At 37.9% G+C, this 20574-nt stretch overlaps 2 protein-coding genes across 2 annotated transcripts in view; both read right to left on the reverse strand.

Annotated features, from left to right (window-relative positions):
• Positions 1 to 6673: 6673 nt before the first annotated feature.
• On the reverse strand, positions 6674 to 11791 carry tmem236 (transmembrane protein 236). Its single transcript, XM_033982141.2, has 4 exons — positions 11449 to 11791; positions 10872 to 10944; positions 9807 to 9930; positions 6674 to 7423 (listed from the first exon to the last, which is right to left on the reverse strand). Exons 1-4 carry the CDS (start codon positions 11700 to 11702, stop codon positions 6786 to 6788), a joined length of 1089 nt encoding a protein of 362 aa, XP_033838032.1. The 5' UTR covers positions 11703 to 11791; the 3' UTR covers positions 6674 to 6785.
• A 1038-nt stretch (positions 11792 to 12829) lies between these two features.
• Positions 12830 to 20574, reverse strand: part of LOC117384957 (collectin-12-like) — a 40169-nt gene continuing 32424 nt past the window's right edge. Inside the window, exons 12-25 of the mRNA XM_033982143.2 lie at positions 20402 to 20450; positions 19473 to 19557; positions 19301 to 19376; positions 19112 to 19207; positions 18884 to 19030; positions 18721 to 18811; positions 18148 to 18343; positions 17976 to 18070; positions 17532 to 17620; positions 17345 to 17432; positions 16778 to 16832; positions 16510 to 16663; positions 16107 to 16228; positions 12830 to 15705 (exon numbers count right to left, since the gene is read on the reverse strand). Coding sequence (XP_033838034.1) covers positions 15477 to 15705; positions 16107 to 16228; positions 16510 to 16663; positions 16778 to 16832; positions 17345 to 17432; positions 17532 to 17620; positions 17976 to 18070; positions 18148 to 18343; positions 18721 to 18811; positions 18884 to 19030; positions 19112 to 19207; positions 19301 to 19376; positions 19473 to 19557; positions 20402 to 20450 — 1572 coding nt within the window. The 3' untranslated portion in view covers positions 12830 to 15476. The remainder of the gene's footprint in view (positions 15706 to 16106; positions 16229 to 16509; positions 16664 to 16777; positions 16833 to 17344; positions 17433 to 17531; positions 17621 to 17975; positions 18071 to 18147; positions 18344 to 18720; positions 18812 to 18883; positions 19031 to 19111; positions 19208 to 19300; positions 19377 to 19472; positions 19558 to 20401; positions 20451 to 20574) is intronic.

The raw sequence follows: 20574 nt of genomic DNA on the forward strand, positions 1-20574 counted from the left end.
CAATTAATGAAATGAACAGACAACAAATTAAAATGTAACCAAAACTCTAACTAAACATTATCTAAAAATCAATAATGTCAGACCAAACGTTAATGAGAAGCAAAGAAAACTACTTAAATCCTACATTTACAATAAGTTAAAGTGCTAATGTTGTGAAAAACACGGATGATGTGGTAATATTGGCATTTAAAGTGCTTGTGCTAAACCGCTTTTTGTATTGCTCCGAGTTAGACTGAAGTACATGAAGTTCTACATGTTCTTTGTGCTTTGTGCCAAGGGGTCTATCTAGGCTAAAGTGACATGTGCTAACCCTGAGGCCTAACCTTGCATTGAACTACGAACCCGGTTGTGTATTGCCCCGAAACTAATGAATCGAACCGAAGCCACAAGAAGACTCATTGAATGTTTGTGGTATAACACTTAAGAGCAAAAATTACGAACAGCAGCTGCAATCTGGTGCACAAGAAATCACGGGGTTAACTTCACGAATGCCATTAAACACCAAACTAAGTCTATTCGGTGAAAAGGGCATTTACCTAACGTTCCGAAGATCGTGCCTCACGTGGGGCTCGAGGCGCGATCAGAGCGGCACCTTCACCACAGCCAGCTCCGCACGAGACCTTCACCGATTACCAGAAAAGAACATTAGAAGAGGCCTCAACAAGCGAGAGTATGACCAGAGAACGTTACAACTTCAAATACATACACTGACACACAATGGTGGGAAAATACGATACCTGTAACCACCTTGTTATATAAGTTTGGGATGCATAAAGAGAGCGATGTTCAAACTTTTCAACAGAAACATCTCAAAATGACTTCAATAACCTATAATAAAAGGTTTAAAACACATACAGTTGGTCACGGCTGTACTAAACCCAAAATAAACATAAACTATAGGAAACCACCACATCAAAATTGTCATTAAACTAGAACTGAAAGTGTAACTAAAACAGAACTAGACTAAACTAAATCTAACCGATTAGGGCAAAAGCAGGTTTAAATAAAGAGAAGATGTCTAAGGATTAAAGGTGCACTATGTAACTTTTCTAGTGGCCACCTGCTAGTCTCCATGGTGATAGTTAAGTTTAATGGCATTCTGTGGAACTATACAGTGAATGCAATAACATGCGCATGGAGACAAAAACTAAGGATGACAACTAAACTAACCCAAAAGTAACTGTGGACTAAATTAATCTGATTCCTGGCCAAAGCTGGACTATTTTGACTAGCCTAGAACTTAACCAGGACTAAACCCAGCCAATAGCACCACTTTTCAACATCTGAATATATGACTTACCTGTTTACTCACATAGGTGGACTGCACTCTCCGCCAGTGTCCCAGCCCACAGCAATACATCAAGACATCCAGTACCAGCTGTTAGGGGAGGGTTCGGCCGCTGGTAGCCTCTGGTGTGGGGGTCGAATCAGGCCAATGCCCCCATCACCTCCCCTCTCCGGTGATCCTCTTGACTCGGTGGTGGTCCCATATCAAGACTATTCCCAAAGCTGTAGTTTAGTTTGCATAAGTTTCCAATCAGCACTAGTTGATTAAACATCCATCACTGAGCATTGCCTCATCTTAAATAAGGATTCTTGGCTTGAACTGCCGTCCAGTTGTTAAAAACATTTGACATGTTGCTTGCATGGTTTCAAACAACATAGTAATGCTTTTTTTATGCCCTATGCTTCAGCTGGTATCCCCTTCAAATCCGGCAAATCTCAAAGGGGTGTTCTCTTGTCCTCTCCCTGGGGGTTCCTTCGCTCCTCTTTTGCTGATTTTGATGAATGGGAAAAAAGCGTTGAATCCGATGCTTGTTATAGCTGTCTACTGTGTCTCTCTGTTGCCATGCTAGAGCAGGTAACAGCGGCTAGCGCACTAGACACACTGGCTGAATTCAAATGCGCCTCCAGCCACCTCCCCTTTAACACCCCCCCACCCCACCCACCCCAAACCCTATTCTCCTTTCGCTCCCCCCTCCCCGTATCCAGCGTCATCTCCCGCTCCTCTGTCCGTTATCTGGCTGGCTGTCTATCTCCTCTTTCTCATCTCTACCCCATGTTCACGGTTGCATCTGTTATTGTCAGCTATTGTGACGGCTGCTGCACTGTCGAATTTGAATGCAGGGGTAACCCAATGACAAGGCTAGAGTCCATCCAAGATTTTTTAATAAAGTCAAGTCCTGGAACATGTAAAGTGGAACAGATTTATGTGAAATATTTTTTTATGAGTCCAGTTTCCTCTGAGATGTTGCCATTCATTTTAAAGTATCGCATTGAGATAGCTGTGAGGACTGCTTCACTGCTTTCTCAAATAAAACTATAGGAGTGACCCAAGATTTTATATAAAAAAGTGAGTACTAAAGCTGGCTGACTGACTGAACAGATGTACAAACATAGCATTATTTTTTATTCAAACTGAGTATTTAGTGCACTTGTATGTGACATATAAAGGTATTTGCTTGGGTTAATAATTGTTAGTGTAAATTTTCTGGTTAAGCGTCCGCCACCTGCTTGTCTTTCTTTCTTTCTTTCTTTATTCTTTATTTGTCAGAGACCATGTATAAATTCATTAATCTTACAAAAGAAGAGATGATTTGAACCAGATTAACTACTGATCCGTTCCAAGTGCAGTCCCTGGACAGGTCACACATTAAAATACACATTTCATTACATGACGTTTCCATGATGATATTTGCTTGGGATGTTCCGAGAAACATTACAAAGAGTAACAGTGCACCTTTGGTTGTATAACGCTAGTATTTTGGACAAATTTGAATCAAAATAGTACCTTGGCTGGATGGAAGTCTTTTACCAACAGTTCAATCATGCAATCTGTTTTTTCCCCGAACAAAGATTTTCTCTTTGTCACAAATAATTTTATTCTTGCACAATAGGAGGAATCCCGATTTGTTGCTTGACATATCTTGGATCTGAAGGCTGTTACTCCATGATGGCCTTCAGAATATCCACCTCTAATTAGACAAGAAATGGCATGACATTTTGATCAAAGTGATTCTTCAGTCCAGATTTCTGTACGACAAATTGTGTCCAACTTTAATCACTTGGACTCAGACCAGTTTGGCTTCTTTGCATTCAAGGACCACAATCTAAAGGTAAATTGATGATTCCTGCCCTTACAAATATGTAAAGAAAAAAAATAGCGATAGTTTCTAAATGTCACCCTGATATTCAAACTGGTAATTATATAGAACGTGAACTGCATCCATGGGCACTTTAAAATGAACTGAAAATATGAATAGGTTTTCCCAGTAATAATGGGTTGTGCTGAATCAACATTATGCATGGTCTGTCAACTCAAACAATGGCGCTACAGTGTGGTCACCCATCCTAATTATGTTCTCTCGCCTCTTGTACAAAAAGTTCTTCTTGATTTGTGGACTTTTCTACCCCTCAAGTTATAGACAAAAAGTAGAAGAAACACATTTCATTAAGTTGTGCATAAAGCTATTTTGAAACTAATCTGTTTGTGTTAGACGTTGTTTATACTATGTGACGAGTATAATCAATTTTAAAGGTGCACTTTGTAACTTTTCTGGTAGAGTGTCCACCACTTCTACCTGCTTGTGTCAATAGAAATGTTATTGCTTGAAATGTAATGTTACACTGTATGGCATTAAGCTTGTCTATGTTGCGTTTATTCAACAGATTTCGTTGCTCAAAAATACCTTGAAAACCATGCACAATAAAGCATATCTATGTTACTGTGAACGGGGTCGCCTCTCCACAGATCTGACCTGTAACATGGCCTGGTGGTTTCCTGTGCTTGTCCCCATGGAGATGGTAAGTTAAATGCCTTACTGTGACACATTCTAACCAATAGCATCCAGCATCCAGCCAGAAAAGGTACGTATTGTACCCTTAAAGGTCTTTTGTTCTTCCTTGATGTCGTGAAGCAGTAGATTATGTGAAACAAAACAGGTGAAACGAAACTCCAGGTATGTTTGTGATGAGGAAACAACATTATAACATAGATCAGAAAATACATTTTAAAAACAAAATTCAAAATGCCTTCACACATAATGGCAGTGCTAATATCTACAAAGCATATACTGTATAATGTGTGACTAATAATCTCGCTGAATTTGATGTTTTATAATCCCTGTTTGCCTAAGCGCATATGTCAACACGAGATGAAAGAATGCAGGATATAGCAGAATTTGCTGGCTACGACATTATATTAATCCATCCACAGACTTTAGACCGTTTTGTCATTAGAGGATTCACCCCATATATTTAAGACACAGGTTGTAGTCGGTCAAATGAGAGTTGTAAAATGGCCACTGAAACTTGCGCTGCGGTAATGCTTAGATTATAGTGAGTCATTAGGAGTGGGAGGACTGTAGCTGAGAGGAAATGAAGAAAGTTATATTTAGAGAACGCAACAAGGCTTGACGTCTTTGTAAATGTGCTTGTCCCTATATATGCAAATATCATTACAGATTTTGTTTTCAGGCAGAAGGCAGAATTCTGTGGACACCATTGTGATTCTACCAAGTCAGATTGATTTGGGGGGTATTTTATGATGGAAAAATATGGAATTGAAACTTTATGGGCAAAATTCTTTCTAAAATGATTCAATTATATACAGTGCATGGGCGACGGTGGCTCAGTTGGTAGAGTGAAGGCTGGCGGTTGGTTCTAATCCTGCTCTTGGTGTAAACATCATTGGTACAGCAGTAAGACCCACTGATTCATGAGTTGGCGGTGCGATTCCAGCTACCACAGATGAATGTTGTTGTTGTGTCCTTTGGCAAGACATTTAACCCATATTGCCCCTAGTGTCTACATACACTGGTGCGTGAATGGGTGAGTGGTTCTTTGATGTAAAGTGTTTTGAGCGCCTTGAAGATGGTAAAAGGCTATATAAAAATGTGATAGTATGAAAGTATTTTAAGTAGACAGATTTAGACATTAATTAAGTGTATAAAACATACTTCAGGGGACTTTTTTTTTTTCTATATTCGGAAATGTTTGGTTGTTATTATTTGGGTGCTAAATGTGGTCAATGTGGAATAGCAAATAACATTTAACAAATATACAATTATGCCTTATATTCAAGAAAATGATGCATGTAAATGTTACCTACACCTAGTGACTGATAAAGCAGGCTACACTATCCTTATTAAAACTACCACTATCTGATAATGTTTCTAATACTTCATAGCTGGACATTTACAGCTGCTCTGAGACACCGAGACGCTTACATTTACATTGAGTTATTCCCATGTCTCCACTTTGGGTTATAAACAGCTCCTCGCATCCATCAAATCAGCTGACAAAGTCTCAGTGCTCTGTGGGGGCCCTCTTTGTCAGTCGGGTCCATTAGAGGAGCTGCATCTGCTGCTGTGTCATTGTGGCAATACACTTAAATGGGCAAGGCCAGATTAAGATCCACCAACCTGAAGTAAAGTTGTGCCAGAGGCTAGAGAGATGCAACCAAGGACAAAACAATAAGGAACAGTAGGACAATTTAGTGGTTTTAATGGGAAAAAGATAAAAGCAAGACCGCATTTTAATACCACTGTATAAATTACAGATCAAAACTAATATTTGTGCATGTTCTTGTTTTCAAGATTTGTTTTGGGGTCTTGTTTTTAAACGTGCACTATAAAACTTTTCTGGTGAATGCTCTGCCACTTGTCTACATGGAGATTAACTGCTTTGCCCGGAATGTTTCACAGTGTGGCATTAAACATGTTGTCTACATGGAGACAAGCACGTGACCCCAACAGGCCAAGTTAGTTATAATCTTTGTGGAGAGGTGAGCCTACACACAGTAAGAGAATATGAATATTTCTCAAGGTATTTTATTTTAGCAATAATAACAGTTTAATGGATATAGATATGTTTAATGCAAAACATTCAAGGCAAAAGAATAACATTACTGACACACCTTGAAGTTACCAAATACTAGAATCACCCTGAGATCCAGACCTCCCCCAAGGCATTGATCTTAACTTGCAATTGTTCAGATACAGGGACAACACCGACCTCTGATATTCCTCAAGCAATATCTCAGAATATCAAAAATATCCTTCCTTTCTTTTTATTTGACTGACCTCTTGTGGTTGCAGTGAAGATCTTTTAGATCACAAAGTTCCTCCTTAACATTTATAACTAAACCATTAATCATTAACAGCAAGAGCCAGTCGATGATAAAGGAAAGGAGAGCCAAATTAAATTACTCACACTGTGTAGTTAAAGAATTACTGTTCATTTATTGAGAAACTGTTTGCTATGTACAATGCCAATAAAATCTTTACAGTGTGTACCTTTTTGGAGGTGGTACATCACCTGCATGATTTCACAGAAATAGAAAGTTAAAACCACCATTCTCAATGGAGATAGAAGAGCTTTATGTTATGCTGTGGGAGATTATAGCCAAAGGAACAACATTTCAATGGAAACACAGAAGTGGAGGTCTTTCTCCAGGCCAAGTAAGGGTCAGGTTTGTGGAGATGTCCATTCAGAATAAGGAAGCATGTCCAGTTCAAGAACCAAACAAACAAGCAAAAAAAAAAAAAAAAAAAAAAAACATGCTTCTATTTTAACCAAATTTTTTGTCAAAAAAAATTGTAGGTAATATATGAATACAACAAATTTAGTTTATGACACAACAACAATGAACAACTTGTAGACTGAGTTGGTTAATCTTAATATCTTACACAATTTATCCATTAGATGAGTGTATCCAATTTTAGATTTCTTTACATATCTGTTGAGCTACAAAAAATACAGCAACTGTCCATCATAATGCATATTTAAAACATGCTTTGCCTCCTAAATAACTTCAGCTTGGTCAGAAACGTGAAATAGACATATGTGAGACACACAATCAAGTTTTTCATCAGGAACAACACTGGAGTCACATATCCAAACACAACTAGTAGCGCCACCCGTAGGACAAAGAAGGGAAAGTCCTGAAGAACTACACCTGCCCAGGAATGGAGGGGGTTGTTTGGGGTGATAGCCAGCCTCAAAGTTGACACAAAACTAAAAATGTAAACCGGGAACACCCAAGCTGAGTAAAAGACATCAGGTATCCCTCCTATTCGAACCATCTCAACTGTATCCAACCAAAACATGAAACTTTCCACAAACAGCTCCGCCCTGGGGTCTCTTCTCCATAGGATTTTCATTGGTCCAGAATAGGCACGAGGTCTAGTTGAGTACAAATAAGCGGTGTTGGTGGTTCTAGGTGTGTATGTTGGTCGAGTAGGAGTCCCGTCCTGCCATCTACCAGGGGGGACGCCATTGCGGACTTCGGGTTCAGGGTGGGTTACTCCATTTGGGGTGTCTTCGGTTTGAACAGGGTCAGAGATCATTTGGGCTGATATGGTGGTGACTGTATCCAGGTGGGTGAGTACAGGACTGGTCATGTCAGTATCAAAGTCATCAGCTGGAGAGGATAGAAATACAATGTTAAGATTGTTATAAACTTAAACAACTATTGTGACATTATATTCCAATTCCATGTGCGTATACTCACAAGATCATGCTAAAACTATTCAGAAAAGGTTCATTTCTGTTGTGTGAATGTGTCAGGATCCCAGTCTGCTCCTGTGTTTTTGTGTTGTCTCCCTTCTGTGTTTATGCCTGGAACTGGGTGGAGATTCTGGCACCACCCACTACGCACCTATAGCCGATCAGCAATCAAGCCTCCACCTCTGGAGTACAAAGGGACCAAGGATTTCTACACACGTGGCCAGATCGTCAGTCTATCCTCCGTGGTACGGTTCTGCTTGGCTCAGTCTGATTTTTGATTACCGGTATGTTAGTTTATTAGGCCCGAGCCCATACAGGGCGTAGGGCCTATTGCCTATTGCTTCGCTTTGCGCGCAACTTCGTGGCAGCACCGCACCTTGCACAGACTCCTGTATGTATGGGACATGCATATTTGTTCTTGCTAGCATGTCAGCGTCAACATTGTGTCAATGCTCTTTGAGCAGGAATTTGACCCCCTGAACATATTCAAAAACTCACCAAATTTTGCCCAAAATTCAGATCTGGCGAAAAATAATTTTTTTTATGTGTTGCATCATTGGGCATAAAAAAATGGCGCGACAGCACCCCCTGCAAAAGTCAAAATACATTGCGTCAATGGGAGACATCGCGACGTCAAGTTTGGCGTAGAGCCACGAAATTTGGTACACGCATTCTTCAAGTGATGCCAAACAAAAAAGATTATTATGGCCACGCCCCCTGACAAACCGGAAGTCGGCCATCTTGGATTGAAAATTCCAAAATGCAAAGTCAGCGTTTTTGCTGACGTCGCATTTTTGTCAACTCCTCTGAAGGCGCTTCACCTGCACAGCTGAAATTCACTGTACATCATCTAGACGAGTGGGGCATCAAATGTTATCCTATTTATGATGATCCCCATTGCAGTTTCCGTGCGGCGAAGCCGCAAAATTCCATCGGAATTTTTGCAATTTTCAAAAGTCAAAATTTGCTCCTGTTTGCGCATGCCAAGTCCGATTTGGCTCAAATTCGAATCAGTTGTAAAACTTTCGGACCTAAAGCTACTCATTATGATAGAAACTAAATTGGCACGATAGCGCCCCCTACAGAACATCTAATATATTTGTATGGAGGGCCAAAAATTTAGTTTTCCCAAATGTTATCAAATTTGACACAAAATTCCATTGGGTCATCCCAATCAATAAAGTCAATCACACCCATGTGTTTTTTTGCTCTGTGTTGCCATGGCGATGTGCCAAACTGCCAATGTTATCCTAATGGGAAAAGTCAATATCAAGAACTGCATCAGACACAAAGGCACAAAGAACAACATTATAGTTTCATGGAATAATGTGAAATTTGGCACCATGACTCTTCATGTCTTCCTGATCAAAAAAGTCAATGGTACCCATGTCATATTTTTCACTGTGTTGCCATGGCGATGCGCGAAAGCGCCCATGTAATCCTAATGGGAAAATTTCCAAATTTTCGTACATTTCAAAATCTTATAACGACTTATTCGCTTCATTGAGGAATGTGAAATTTGGCGCAGTGATTCTTCAGGTCATCCCCGTCAAAAAAGTTCATGGGGCCAAGTTTGTATTTTGCACGGTATTGCCATGGCGATGCCTGGAAAACCCATGTTTTTGCATTTTGTGCATCAGCACTTCCAATGTCTTTTCACTTGTTTGGTGACAAGTGCAGCCCAAAGCCGCAATAAAAAAGGGACCCACAGGGAGTGCCGGGTTGGCCGAGTGCGAAGCACGGCCCGCGAGGGCCGTTCGATGCTGCTTGCAGCTTTAATTTTTCTTGATTTTTGCCAGATCCCGCTTCTTGCACCCACCTCGTTCCTCCGCCCCTGACCCAGCTTCCTACTACCAGCTCCTCCAACATTCTCTTGATTGTAATAAACTCTGTTTGACCTTTACTCCGAGTCTGTATCTTTGATTCCTCAGACGTCGCGACAGAATGTGACTTTTTTAGAATCAATACTTGTTCAAATGATTATGTAGTTTTTCATATCGATTACTATCTGATTTTCAATAATTTTGACAATCCTGTATGCAAGGTGACAAAGATTACAGATCTGAAGATATTAAGGTTTTGCTTTCAGAGTTTTCAGGGGAGGTACGATTAGAAATGTTATGTCATGTTCTGTTTTTTTGAATTTCTCTTCTAGATCAGTAATGTCGGTTTAAATCTGAGCATTCTTTTGATCTCCCAAATCAAACGTGACCTTCTTTCATAAAGCATGAGAGGAAAACAAATCCAGAGTAGAAATATATAAACTATCAATATGAAACCGGTAGAAAACCTCTTACCTGGTGCCAGGAGGCGATGAGGCCGTAGTTGTTCCACAATGTCGACAAAAATCATTGAAAAGAGCACCAAAGAAACAGGCAGCTCTGTGAACTGGTCCAGTCTCAAGTCTGCGTCCACCTGCACCTGGAGATCGATAAGAAGAAAAGAAAAGTCAATATCAAGAACTGCATCAGACACAAAGGCACAAAGAACAACAATGCAAGGGGAAATTAGACTTATTTAGCTAGAGGAAGTACTGCAGTTCAGAAAAAAGCACATGATTTTTAGGAATTTAAACAAATATATGATGAAAAACCTTCACAATCCCAGCGCAATATTTACTCTCGAGTTCACGTCTACAACAAATTGTTAAATTAGAGCCCATATTACACAATTTTCTGATCTGTGTTAAAATGTTGTTTCCTCAGTAAAACATACCTGAAGTTGTGTTTTGTTTCATTCACACATGTTTAACTACCACTTCATGACATCACAAGGTGGAACAGAGCATTTAATTAAAGGATTAAATGAAAATTACCAGGGTAAATGAAATAAAGATAGATAGACAGATATGTTTTTGAGAGGGTAACAACATTCTAACATGGCTTAAAGCTCACACGAGTCAATTTTATGTAATATAGTACCTTTAAGTTACATTGGTAGACTTTAATGTTTTGTTTATTTGTGATTTTTTTTTAATCTTCCACAAAGTCACAATCTATGCAATATACTGTATTTTAATCTGAAGCAGCTGTCAAATGGTCTACTACTCTTTTTTTCTGTGCTGTTTGAACAAGAACGTGATACAACAGAAGGTACAATTACATAATGGTAAAGTATGAGTTAATGAGAAAACAACTGCGAGTTACTGAGTATACCAGTCTCGTGATGATCCCAGTCACATGTCAAAGTCACACAACAAATCTTCAAAAAGCAAGTAGCACTCCCGCGATACATGTTTGGCATATCTACAGTATATAGCATTATGCTTTATGAAAACACTCCATGATATCAATAATAATGCTTCCGCCACTGCTTAAAAAAACACACCAAACTGTTATTATTGCTATTATACGTGGTAATACCTTGGAGCTGGCAATAAGAATCCCAAAGCATGGAGCTGTAGAGAGGACAAGATAGGTCAGGACTGTGGGTCTCCTGGTGACACAACAGAAGAAGAAAGAATAAAAAATGAGCATTTATTTCACATATATAGAAAACAAATTAAACATAACTTCAGTTGTAGGCCTAGTACTAAATCAAGTTATTTCTACCATTACCCTATACTTTTTATTTATTTATTTATTTGACTGGGAAAATGCATGTTAATGAACAAACATGGTTCAACATGAATGTAAACATGCCAGATTAAAGCCAAACGCTAATTTCCGTCTGTTGTCCCATATAAATATTTGACTACGGTAATAAAAACAGTAAATTGATGCTAATGAGCCCAGTGTAATTTGTCAAACATACCTGCATAATATGATGAATTACTTTTATTGTAACAAATTATTAATATAGCCTACTTTCAATAGGTATATCATACAAATTATAAGGGTTTACCCCACATTACCCCAATGAATAAAATATTAGGCCTACACGAAGCCCAGTAGTTCTAATAATATTCTAACATTATATTACAGTGTATGTTTGTCCTACCATTGTGAGATTTCTACGATGAACCTGCGTCTCTTCAGGACCATATACTCCAATGGGACCCACGCAAGCAGAGTCACGGAGGTCACATAAGCGACGGATACAGAGACGATCAGCCAGTACGTGGTCCAGTCCTGGTTAGATATGTCCCGTAGCAGACCTGCAAATCTCTCCAAAACCACAAAGACCGGGGCAACAAAGGCTGTAAACTCCAAGATTTCATATACGATCAGTTTGACAGTTTTTCCAGACGGCATAGTGGCCCCAGAATGATGTGTTCAGGTGCTAAACACTTTTCACGGGCATGTCTCCAAAGGATGCATTGAACTCTGAACAGCTGGAGTGCTTACAGTGCACCACGTGTGGGACACTGTTTCATTTACAAGGCTTTATGAGGCTAGAAAAGCACACACCCATCCCATAACCTTAAGGTGATACTAGTCAAGTTAAGTCTGTTGCTGGGATCTTTAAACATGTTGAGGTTACATGTCAAATTCTGGCTTAAACAATTGTAATTTACATAGACATAATGAAAAAAATAAAATAAAATACATAGGCTAATGAAAAATAAATTAGTCCACTGGAATAGAGGTGGGTAATATATCTCCACTACCCAAGACACATTTGTTTGTTCTTATTATAGATCTGTGACATTAGGGATTTTAGGATTTCCTCTGTACAATTTAATTTAAAAGTAGGCTATAGCAGAAGTACAGCCTGCCAGTGGATACATGTCCCAGAAACAAGACCTACGCCACTCAAATGAGCCAAACTCCACCCTTTAGAATTCCCACATTTCATAATTTTGTCTATAACACATATATGTTTTTCTAATTCTACACACACTATAACACATTTTAGACATGTACAACATATATAAGCTTCCACTTTAGTAGAGTTTACATATATAATTTTTTGTTGTAGCAGCATGAGGTGTTTTGGTAATGACTGACTAAATTAAATATGTTAAAATGATTCAGATAAATTTGAGCTGGTACAGTCACATTCACCTGACATGATTCAAATCTGCCTCACATTAAAGTGCATATTTTTTTGATTTCTACTCATTTTAATTCCTGGCTGGACATGGGCAGCAGTGACAAGCATAAAGGTAATTTCAAAACTTTTACCTAGGATCCATGCTGTAAAAAAATGCTTAACTTGTCTAAATTACACAATAGTTAAATTATCCTTGCATTTGTCCACAAACAACCACTTGACTGATGTAAAAGTACAGGTATTATCCCATCAAACCAAGCATTAATTATAAAAACCCATCATACGCACTTAAAGGAACCAGTCCACTCAACTGATATGTGACCTACGATGACCTTAAGGATTAGTTAAATTGTGCAAAAGCAAAAAATGCCCACACTCATTATTCTGTACATTTGGCCTGTTTTTATTGTCAATACCAATTAATAAGTATGGTTAAAAGAATACATACCAACAGCGGGGTACAACTTTAGACAGTACTTGTACAATAAAGTGATGTTCCTTCCAACATAAACTTACACAGGAAGTTTAGATCCTGTACAACAGTTACCCCATGCTGAGGTGCATCGATGTGCTGCCACAATACGTTACATGTTCAAAATGTGTGATATAGACTGGCTCCAAGTCCAAACAATGGTCCCACAATACCTGCAAGTTTATCACATACCATCTTACATCCAACTGCTTATTGGCTACTTTTTAAGTCAGAGGAAGGCAGTACAAAGTCTTAGATCATCATTAAGTCAGCAAGAACATATGTCAATGCATTTCAGTCTTTCATTTTTAAGTTTAAATTTAGCTGTACACTACAAAGATTGATAGGTTTCATATATTTAACACATTTTTAATAGGATTTTTATTAGTCGTGATGAACACTAATCGCTGTGGTAAATAAAACAAACTTAAAAGTGTGTTAGAAAGGGTATCAGGACCAAAATCCTCAAAGTTAAATAATGGAATTTGAAATTAAGTAACCACAGATTAAAATCAAAGTTGAAATACTCAACTTTTTAAATAAATGCTTATGGCTTTAAAATGAGGAACAGAAATGCATTGAATTTGTAATGTTTTGACCAGTCTAAGTTGTGTAGTTTAGTGTTGGATTATATAAAGGGGAAAACAGTGTTAAAATGAAATGTAATTGAGAACATAATATCCTAAGAGGTCAAGTTTTCATTCGTACTCTTCCTTCCCTGTGCATCATTATACATTATGGCTACAACATATTATGTACTTTGCAATTTCAATCCCATCAATACTCGCAGACAACTCGAGAAGCAGCATTTTTCAAACATGAGAAAGGTGAGTTTTTGAATATTTTGATCTTAAAGCTTCAACACTGTAACTGACTGAGAGCCTAGAGATGTCAACAAACCCTGAAATTTGTTTTTTGCTCTCCAAAATTTTGAGGGTGGCTTGTTATTCACATTTGACCTTACAGTACAACACAGACATGTCCCGAGTAATTTAAATATACAACAAAATAATACATCATACGCCTGCTCTGTGAATACATACATCCATCCTGCAAGATTTCTCCATTTAAAAATAGCATAACAATCAAAACCATAAGTTAAAATGCACTACGAAAATAATGTTTTGAAACACAAATGTTTTCAACACTTGGGGTTCAGCCAGTTTTACGCTCCTCAGATACAAGTGTGACCAACCAGCCGAATGATTCAGTTTACAAAAGGTAGACTTCACAATTTGATTCTTATTATTGCAATATTGGCAAATGCTAAATCAGTTTTGGAACAACTGCTAGTTCTGGTTTCATATTATTCATGGGTATTCAAGCTTAATTGCTGTGGTGACAGTAATTAATGTTATGTTTTTTTGATTAGGGAAAGAAGGAAATATTTGCCTGAAACCCGTGAATAGGAAATAATTAATTAGAACTGACATTGTTTGAGATAAAAATTCAGCTTTAGCTTGGTAAATATGACCAGTTAGTTACAGGTTTAAGTGAATTATATAAATCTGACTGTGTTGTTTTATTATCTAGTGTTGTGTATACCTTATAATATATTTTTTATAAAGAACATAAGCACTTGCATATTGTGTCTTTTTGATTCAATACCACTACTCTAAAATGGTCTACCTTAAGGCTGGGAATTGAACACACTTGATTCGTGGTCACTACCAAATCATTACAGTATTTACAAAAGGTTGTGCATGCTGCTTCTTGAGATTTTTCCCTCCAAAAAAACAAAAACAAAAAGTGGCGTCAGTTTCAGTACTTCTAAAAGTGAACAACATATACAGAGAAGTAATCTATTTTTAATAATCATAGTCCTTGTATCATTAGAATAAAAACGCCATGTTAAGCCTGTGTGATCCATAGTCAGTTTTCATCGGAGGAGTGGGTGAGAAGGCTGCCCCCTAGTGACTGTTCAGTTAGTAAATGGGTAGTTAACCTATTACATACTATAGAAGATGCCTTTCCCATAGCATGTCTTGTAGTGTATTATGTATCCAGTGTTTCTTTCAGGGCTGATCAAAAAGAGGTGGCAAAACAATGAAAAACTATAAATAAACCAAAGTGCAGCAATAAAATATTCAAATATGTTAAAATGACAACCTACTGGCTGACAGTGCAACCCATATCATGGTCATAATGGAGTAACCAATGTTAAAATGCATTTACCTTTTTCACTTCATTATCTCCAGCTGAGCAGTCTTATAGATGGTTTGAACAAATCCAAATTACTTAAAGTGGGTAGACCTGATCAAGAGCCACTTTTCACTAGTTGTTAGGTCGTCACTTTTACACCGCCAGAGAATCATTCACTCATTTCTTTGATGGGGAATTATTAATTTGGAGTCCTTTATAACACGGGGAGACCAGCAAAGAGGTTACTATTAGTCTGCCTGAGAATTTTACAAACAGCTTTCCTTATAGGCAAGAGCACTCCAACCACCCTGCTCCTCAAAAAACAATTCTTACATGAAATTTAAGACACAGGCATCATGCTAAACCTCCATTTGATCAGGCCTGAAGTGTGGTGTGGGAACAAACTTAACAGTGAGACCTATAGCAAGGCTTTCTCTAGGTAAGGGGCTTGGGCAGCGTCTGAAGGTGCTATGCTCTGACCAGAAGGGGCGCTGTAGTTTGGGGCTTGTGTGAGTGCAGAGGGATTAGGGCCTGGAGCTGGTCCTGGGGCAGCGGCAGGGTTCTGGTAGGACTGGACTTCAGAGGGGGGCATGCTGCCAGGGGGTGCTGTGTAGACAGGGGGCTGTCCCATGTACATGTGAACATCACTGCAAGAGAAAGCGGACATTTTAGACTAGAGTAGGTTCATACTTATCTTGCTTTAGTCCTGGTCTAGGCAAGGTTTAGTTTTGGAGTTTAGTTCCAATTTTTTATGTGGTCCATGAATCCTCCACCTTATATTTCAGGAAACAAGGAGTATCTATGATGATTTTGTCAGTCACTTAGGCAAGGCAAGGCAAGTTTATCTGTATAGCACAATTCATACACAAGGTAATGCAAAGACTTAGTAAACTAACTACCAGAATACCTCTTGAATCATAAATAAAACATATTCTGTATAGTACAGACGAGGTCTCAACCACAGTAAATCCTGACTGACCCACAATGAAGAAACTCCAACTACTCACACAAGTCTTGTTTACTCCAGCAAAAGAACAAGAAAATGTACCTAGGGGCTGGTTGTCCAGGAATAGGTGCTCCAGCTGGGAGTTGCTCCATAGGAACAGTGTAACCCTGGACTGCGGGGCCGCTCATGGCATAAGACCCAGAGGCAGGCGGACCTGGGTACACCTGAGGAGAGAGGGCAAACATACATTAAAGATTTAATCAGGTTATTCACTGCGCATGTTCTCCTTCCTCTCTTATCTGTATTATTGTCAAATATTAAATATTTTAATTTTTCAGTTGTTTTTTATTTCCTTACATAATATATGAAAAAAGTAAGAAAAAACAACTTACACCTTATATTATATCTTCTGAACTTAAAGCCAATGCAAGAGTCTCCCAAAAAGAAAAACACAAACCCTAGATCCAATCCAACATTGTTTATTCTGTCTTGTTTGTGATCTCACCTGTTGTGTTGCGTTGTTGGGCTGCTGCATGTAGTACTGTTGGCTCTGCAGCTTGGCATACATGGCATAAACTGGATCTTCATTCATCAACTTGGCGTACAAAGACAGAGCCTCCATCACCTTTACATTGAGCTCTGACAACTCAGAGTGTTTCCTGTTGACAGCAGACCACAACAATATAACACATTAAGACACATTCATAGTATCTGATGCAATATTGATACATGATTTATAGAAGTATAATAGAAACACTATTCAAAATGATTACCCGTCTATGTCCTCCAACTTCTGGTCAATGAGAGGCCCCATTTGATTACAAGCACCTGCAAAAACAGTCAACATTAAAGAGCTATACCATTAAAAATATTAAATAACATTTGTTATGTTCTTACCCTTGTACAGATATACAGAAAAAGCAGCTTTTAGGGTCAAAATGAGACCGCTGCATGCTTTCTGCATCTAATTATAAGTCATTTTCATTTATTGTGAATAAGGAAGTAAGGCTGATGTGCTGTTAGAATGCTAGTTGTTATTAGCATCATTAACATAGTTGTTATTAGCTTTATTGCATAAAAACTCCACTCTGGCATCAGAAAGTTGTGATAAGCACTTTTAAACTGAATAATTCGGATACTAATGGGTTAGGAAGAAGAAGTGAAGAAGGAAAGAAGGAAAGAATGAAGAAAGTCTGGACCACAGCAAACTGTTTAAAATGTACCAATTCTGGATTTAACATTTTTAAGAAAAATCAGGTACAGTGCCTTTTAACTCCTGAATGTGTTGCATATTTAAAAAAAAGTCACCCTATAATATTCTATTTTCATATTTCTTTTACCTTCTAACTGGAGAAGTTCTACACTGTCTGATTGGTTATCTGTGGGATCTGCACTCTGGATCATCTGCAATAGCTGGTCCATTTTATCCTAAAGAGGAAACACATAATAAAAGGTTAGTACATGTTAGTTATGTATTCTACTGTATATTGACATTCATAATTAATGGTAGTATAGTTATGGACTTACCTCGTCTATGTACACAGGCTCCTGCTCTGGCTCTATAGTTTCCACCTGGACTTCTTCACTGAACTGCACAGACTTCTTCTCTGTCTTTACTATTTGGTAAAAAAAATGATAAAAAAAAAATGATAAAAATATATATATATATATATATATATATATATATATATATATATATGTGTATAGTATAGTATATATATTATGTATAGTATATTATATATATTATATATGTGTGTATATATATATATACATACACACACATATATATATATATATATATAAATAAATATACTATATATAATATACTATACTATACATATACTATACTATACACACACACACATATATATATATATAAAATCTGAAATATGACAATATATAATCTGAAATATGACAATCAAATTCTTGAACGTGAAGCCAACCAAAGCAGATATATAGAATTGTACTTACTCATTTCGGGCTCAGCTGTCAGATCAGCTGTCACAAAGTTGGACGGAAACAGACCCACTCCCTGATACGTTTCCCCTTTCCACCAGTTTGGATCACTGCACCCACATACAAAAAAAATAATTTAAAACACATATCTTAGATTTTCATTTCACCTTTTACTAAATAACTCCACCTGTCATCTAGAACAGTAATGATTTCTCCGGACTTGAAAGTAAGCTCATTGTCCTCAGCGGCCTCAAAGTCGTAGATGGCACGGACTTTCCTCCCATCGGACTTGTGAGAGGAGAGCAGACTGGAGGTGTTGGGATACAGGCTGGACAGGGAGGTCTGAGGCTGCTGACGCTGCTCCTTCAGAGACAGTTCAATAGCTACAAACAGACAGAGAGAATAACAGAGAAAATTGTGGCCTGTTATTTAAAATGCATAAAAAAATCTGGTATACGTGTATTCCTTCCTACAACAAATACGTAATTGTAAACTAAAGATGAAAAAAATATTTTCGGTAATAAAATCAGAAATAAAAAATAAAAAAAATCTATCAATCAATAAATCAATCTGTGGATAATATAAACCAATTTGTAAACATTAACATCTAATCTCAGGTTATTAGAAAATAAGCATGTCTATAAACATATTTGAAGTAGACATTGGCATACGACTACCATTCAGCCAATGACAAAAAGAAAATTAAGAAAAATATATATACATATAAAATCCCATCAACTTCTTAACCTCTCATTCCTACCTTTAGCCAGGTCTTCTTCCTCTTTTTTGGTGGTTGCAGTGGCTGGATCTTTTGCCACTAACGCTGGGCTTGCTTTTGCTTGTTCTGCAGCCTATGAAAATGTTAATATTTATAAATAATTTGTTAAAAATACAAAAATAATTCACATAATTTCTGCACTGACCTGTGAGCCCACAGCGGGGAAAGTGACCCCTTGCTCTCGTAGGTTTTTGATCATGGCTGAGATCAGACTAAGTTGGGGGTCATTACGGAAATCTTCTGCCCACTCTACCATAAGGGCCTTAAGCTTCTCACACACCTTAGGATGACCCTGAAGATTTAAGGTCGCACATTTAGACTAACCTGTTCAGTTTTAAAGAACCAGTGATTACAACTATACAATAGTTAATACCTTGTTTAATACACTACTGACTTCACTGGCAAACTCCCGAGAGCACACCTCCAAATGGAAAATTTTGCCGCAGTTTGAGACACAAGCCCCAAGAAGCTAAGAGGGGAGAGTAAAATATGTATCAAACTAAGCAAAACTTCTAAACCTTAAAAGAAAGAAAATAGAAAAATATTTAAATGAATTGCTTACAGTGAGAGCCTGCATGGCCACATGGGGATCCTTGTGGTTTACCCGTCTCATTACAGAGCGAAGGCATTCCTTTGGCCTACAAAGATATACATGTTACTGCTGTGGTAACTCTGTCAAATGTCAAATATGTACCATTCTCAAGTTAGATTTACTATAAAGACTGTTCACTAACCCAGTGCGTGACTGTCCTATCTTATCACATATGTCCAGAATGAGGCCCCAGTCCTCAGCCGTGTTCATCTCACTCGTCGCTTTCTCTGTAAAACAAAAACAAAACATACAATAGTGAAGACAAGGAAAAGGTGTGGCCTTGAGCTCATAACCATAGTGATCAGATAGGGGTTGTTACGGTTTTAGCCTACTATTGTGCTTCATAATCATAACTTCACGATTTAGTTTTATGTCTATTGTACAGTCTTTTAATAGTTGTCTTCCAATTGAAATTTTTCCATGGTGGGACAGATAAAGGCTTATCTTATATTGCTTTTCAGCCTCTTTTAAATCATGCACTAATATTAGTTATTTCAAGTCTTCAACATCTCTGATAACGTGAATAAGAATCTGTACAATAATAATGTTAAATGAAAGAGTAAAGGGGAGTTCATAACACTGACTATAATGCTGTCACATACTTTTAATGTAAAACGCAGCTGATGTTTTCTTGTACATGTCGTTGTTGTATTGTTGTTATGTTGTACTGTTGTATTGTTGTATTATCGTTATTTCTGATATAGTCAGACTCGGTTCGTATGAGATGTTGTTTGCTACAATCTGCCACAGACTATATGATCGATGTTATGAATATGTTATAACTTAATACTACGTCTGTATTGGGACAAAAGACTAAAATCTATAGAGAGGTTAGCTTTCGACAGCTAGCCACTTGTATCCACATTATGGACATAGCCTGGGTGTTATATTCAGAACAAACGCGAGATTAATGTCAGTGATATACCAAAAAAGTATCTTCCAGCCGTAATTCAGTCTAGCACAATTAGCTCTAACATGATGTGAATGTAAAAGTCAAACAAAGCTTTAGATGAGTGGAGTTAGCTCGAGGAGGGAGCAGCCTGCGCAGCCCCCTGTCCTTTTATTACTCACCCACATCTTGATCAAAAGGGTTTGTCGTGAAGAGAGGCATTGCTGATGTCTTGTCGACTTTTCTTTAGTCTAAATCCCGCAATTCTTTATTTCATACGACAGTAAATCATAGTAACTTCATAAATGCAGCTTGGTGTTAGCTCCCTCTCCAGACACTTCACTCGGCTCCGTCA

This window comes from Periophthalmus magnuspinnatus, chromosome 17, assembly GCF_009829125.3.
Source record: "Periophthalmus magnuspinnatus isolate fPerMag1 chromosome 17, fPerMag1.2.pri, whole genome shotgun sequence".
In the NCBI taxonomy this organism is placed as follows: Eukaryota; Metazoa; Chordata; class Actinopteri; order Gobiiformes; family Gobiidae; genus Periophthalmus; species Periophthalmus magnuspinnatus.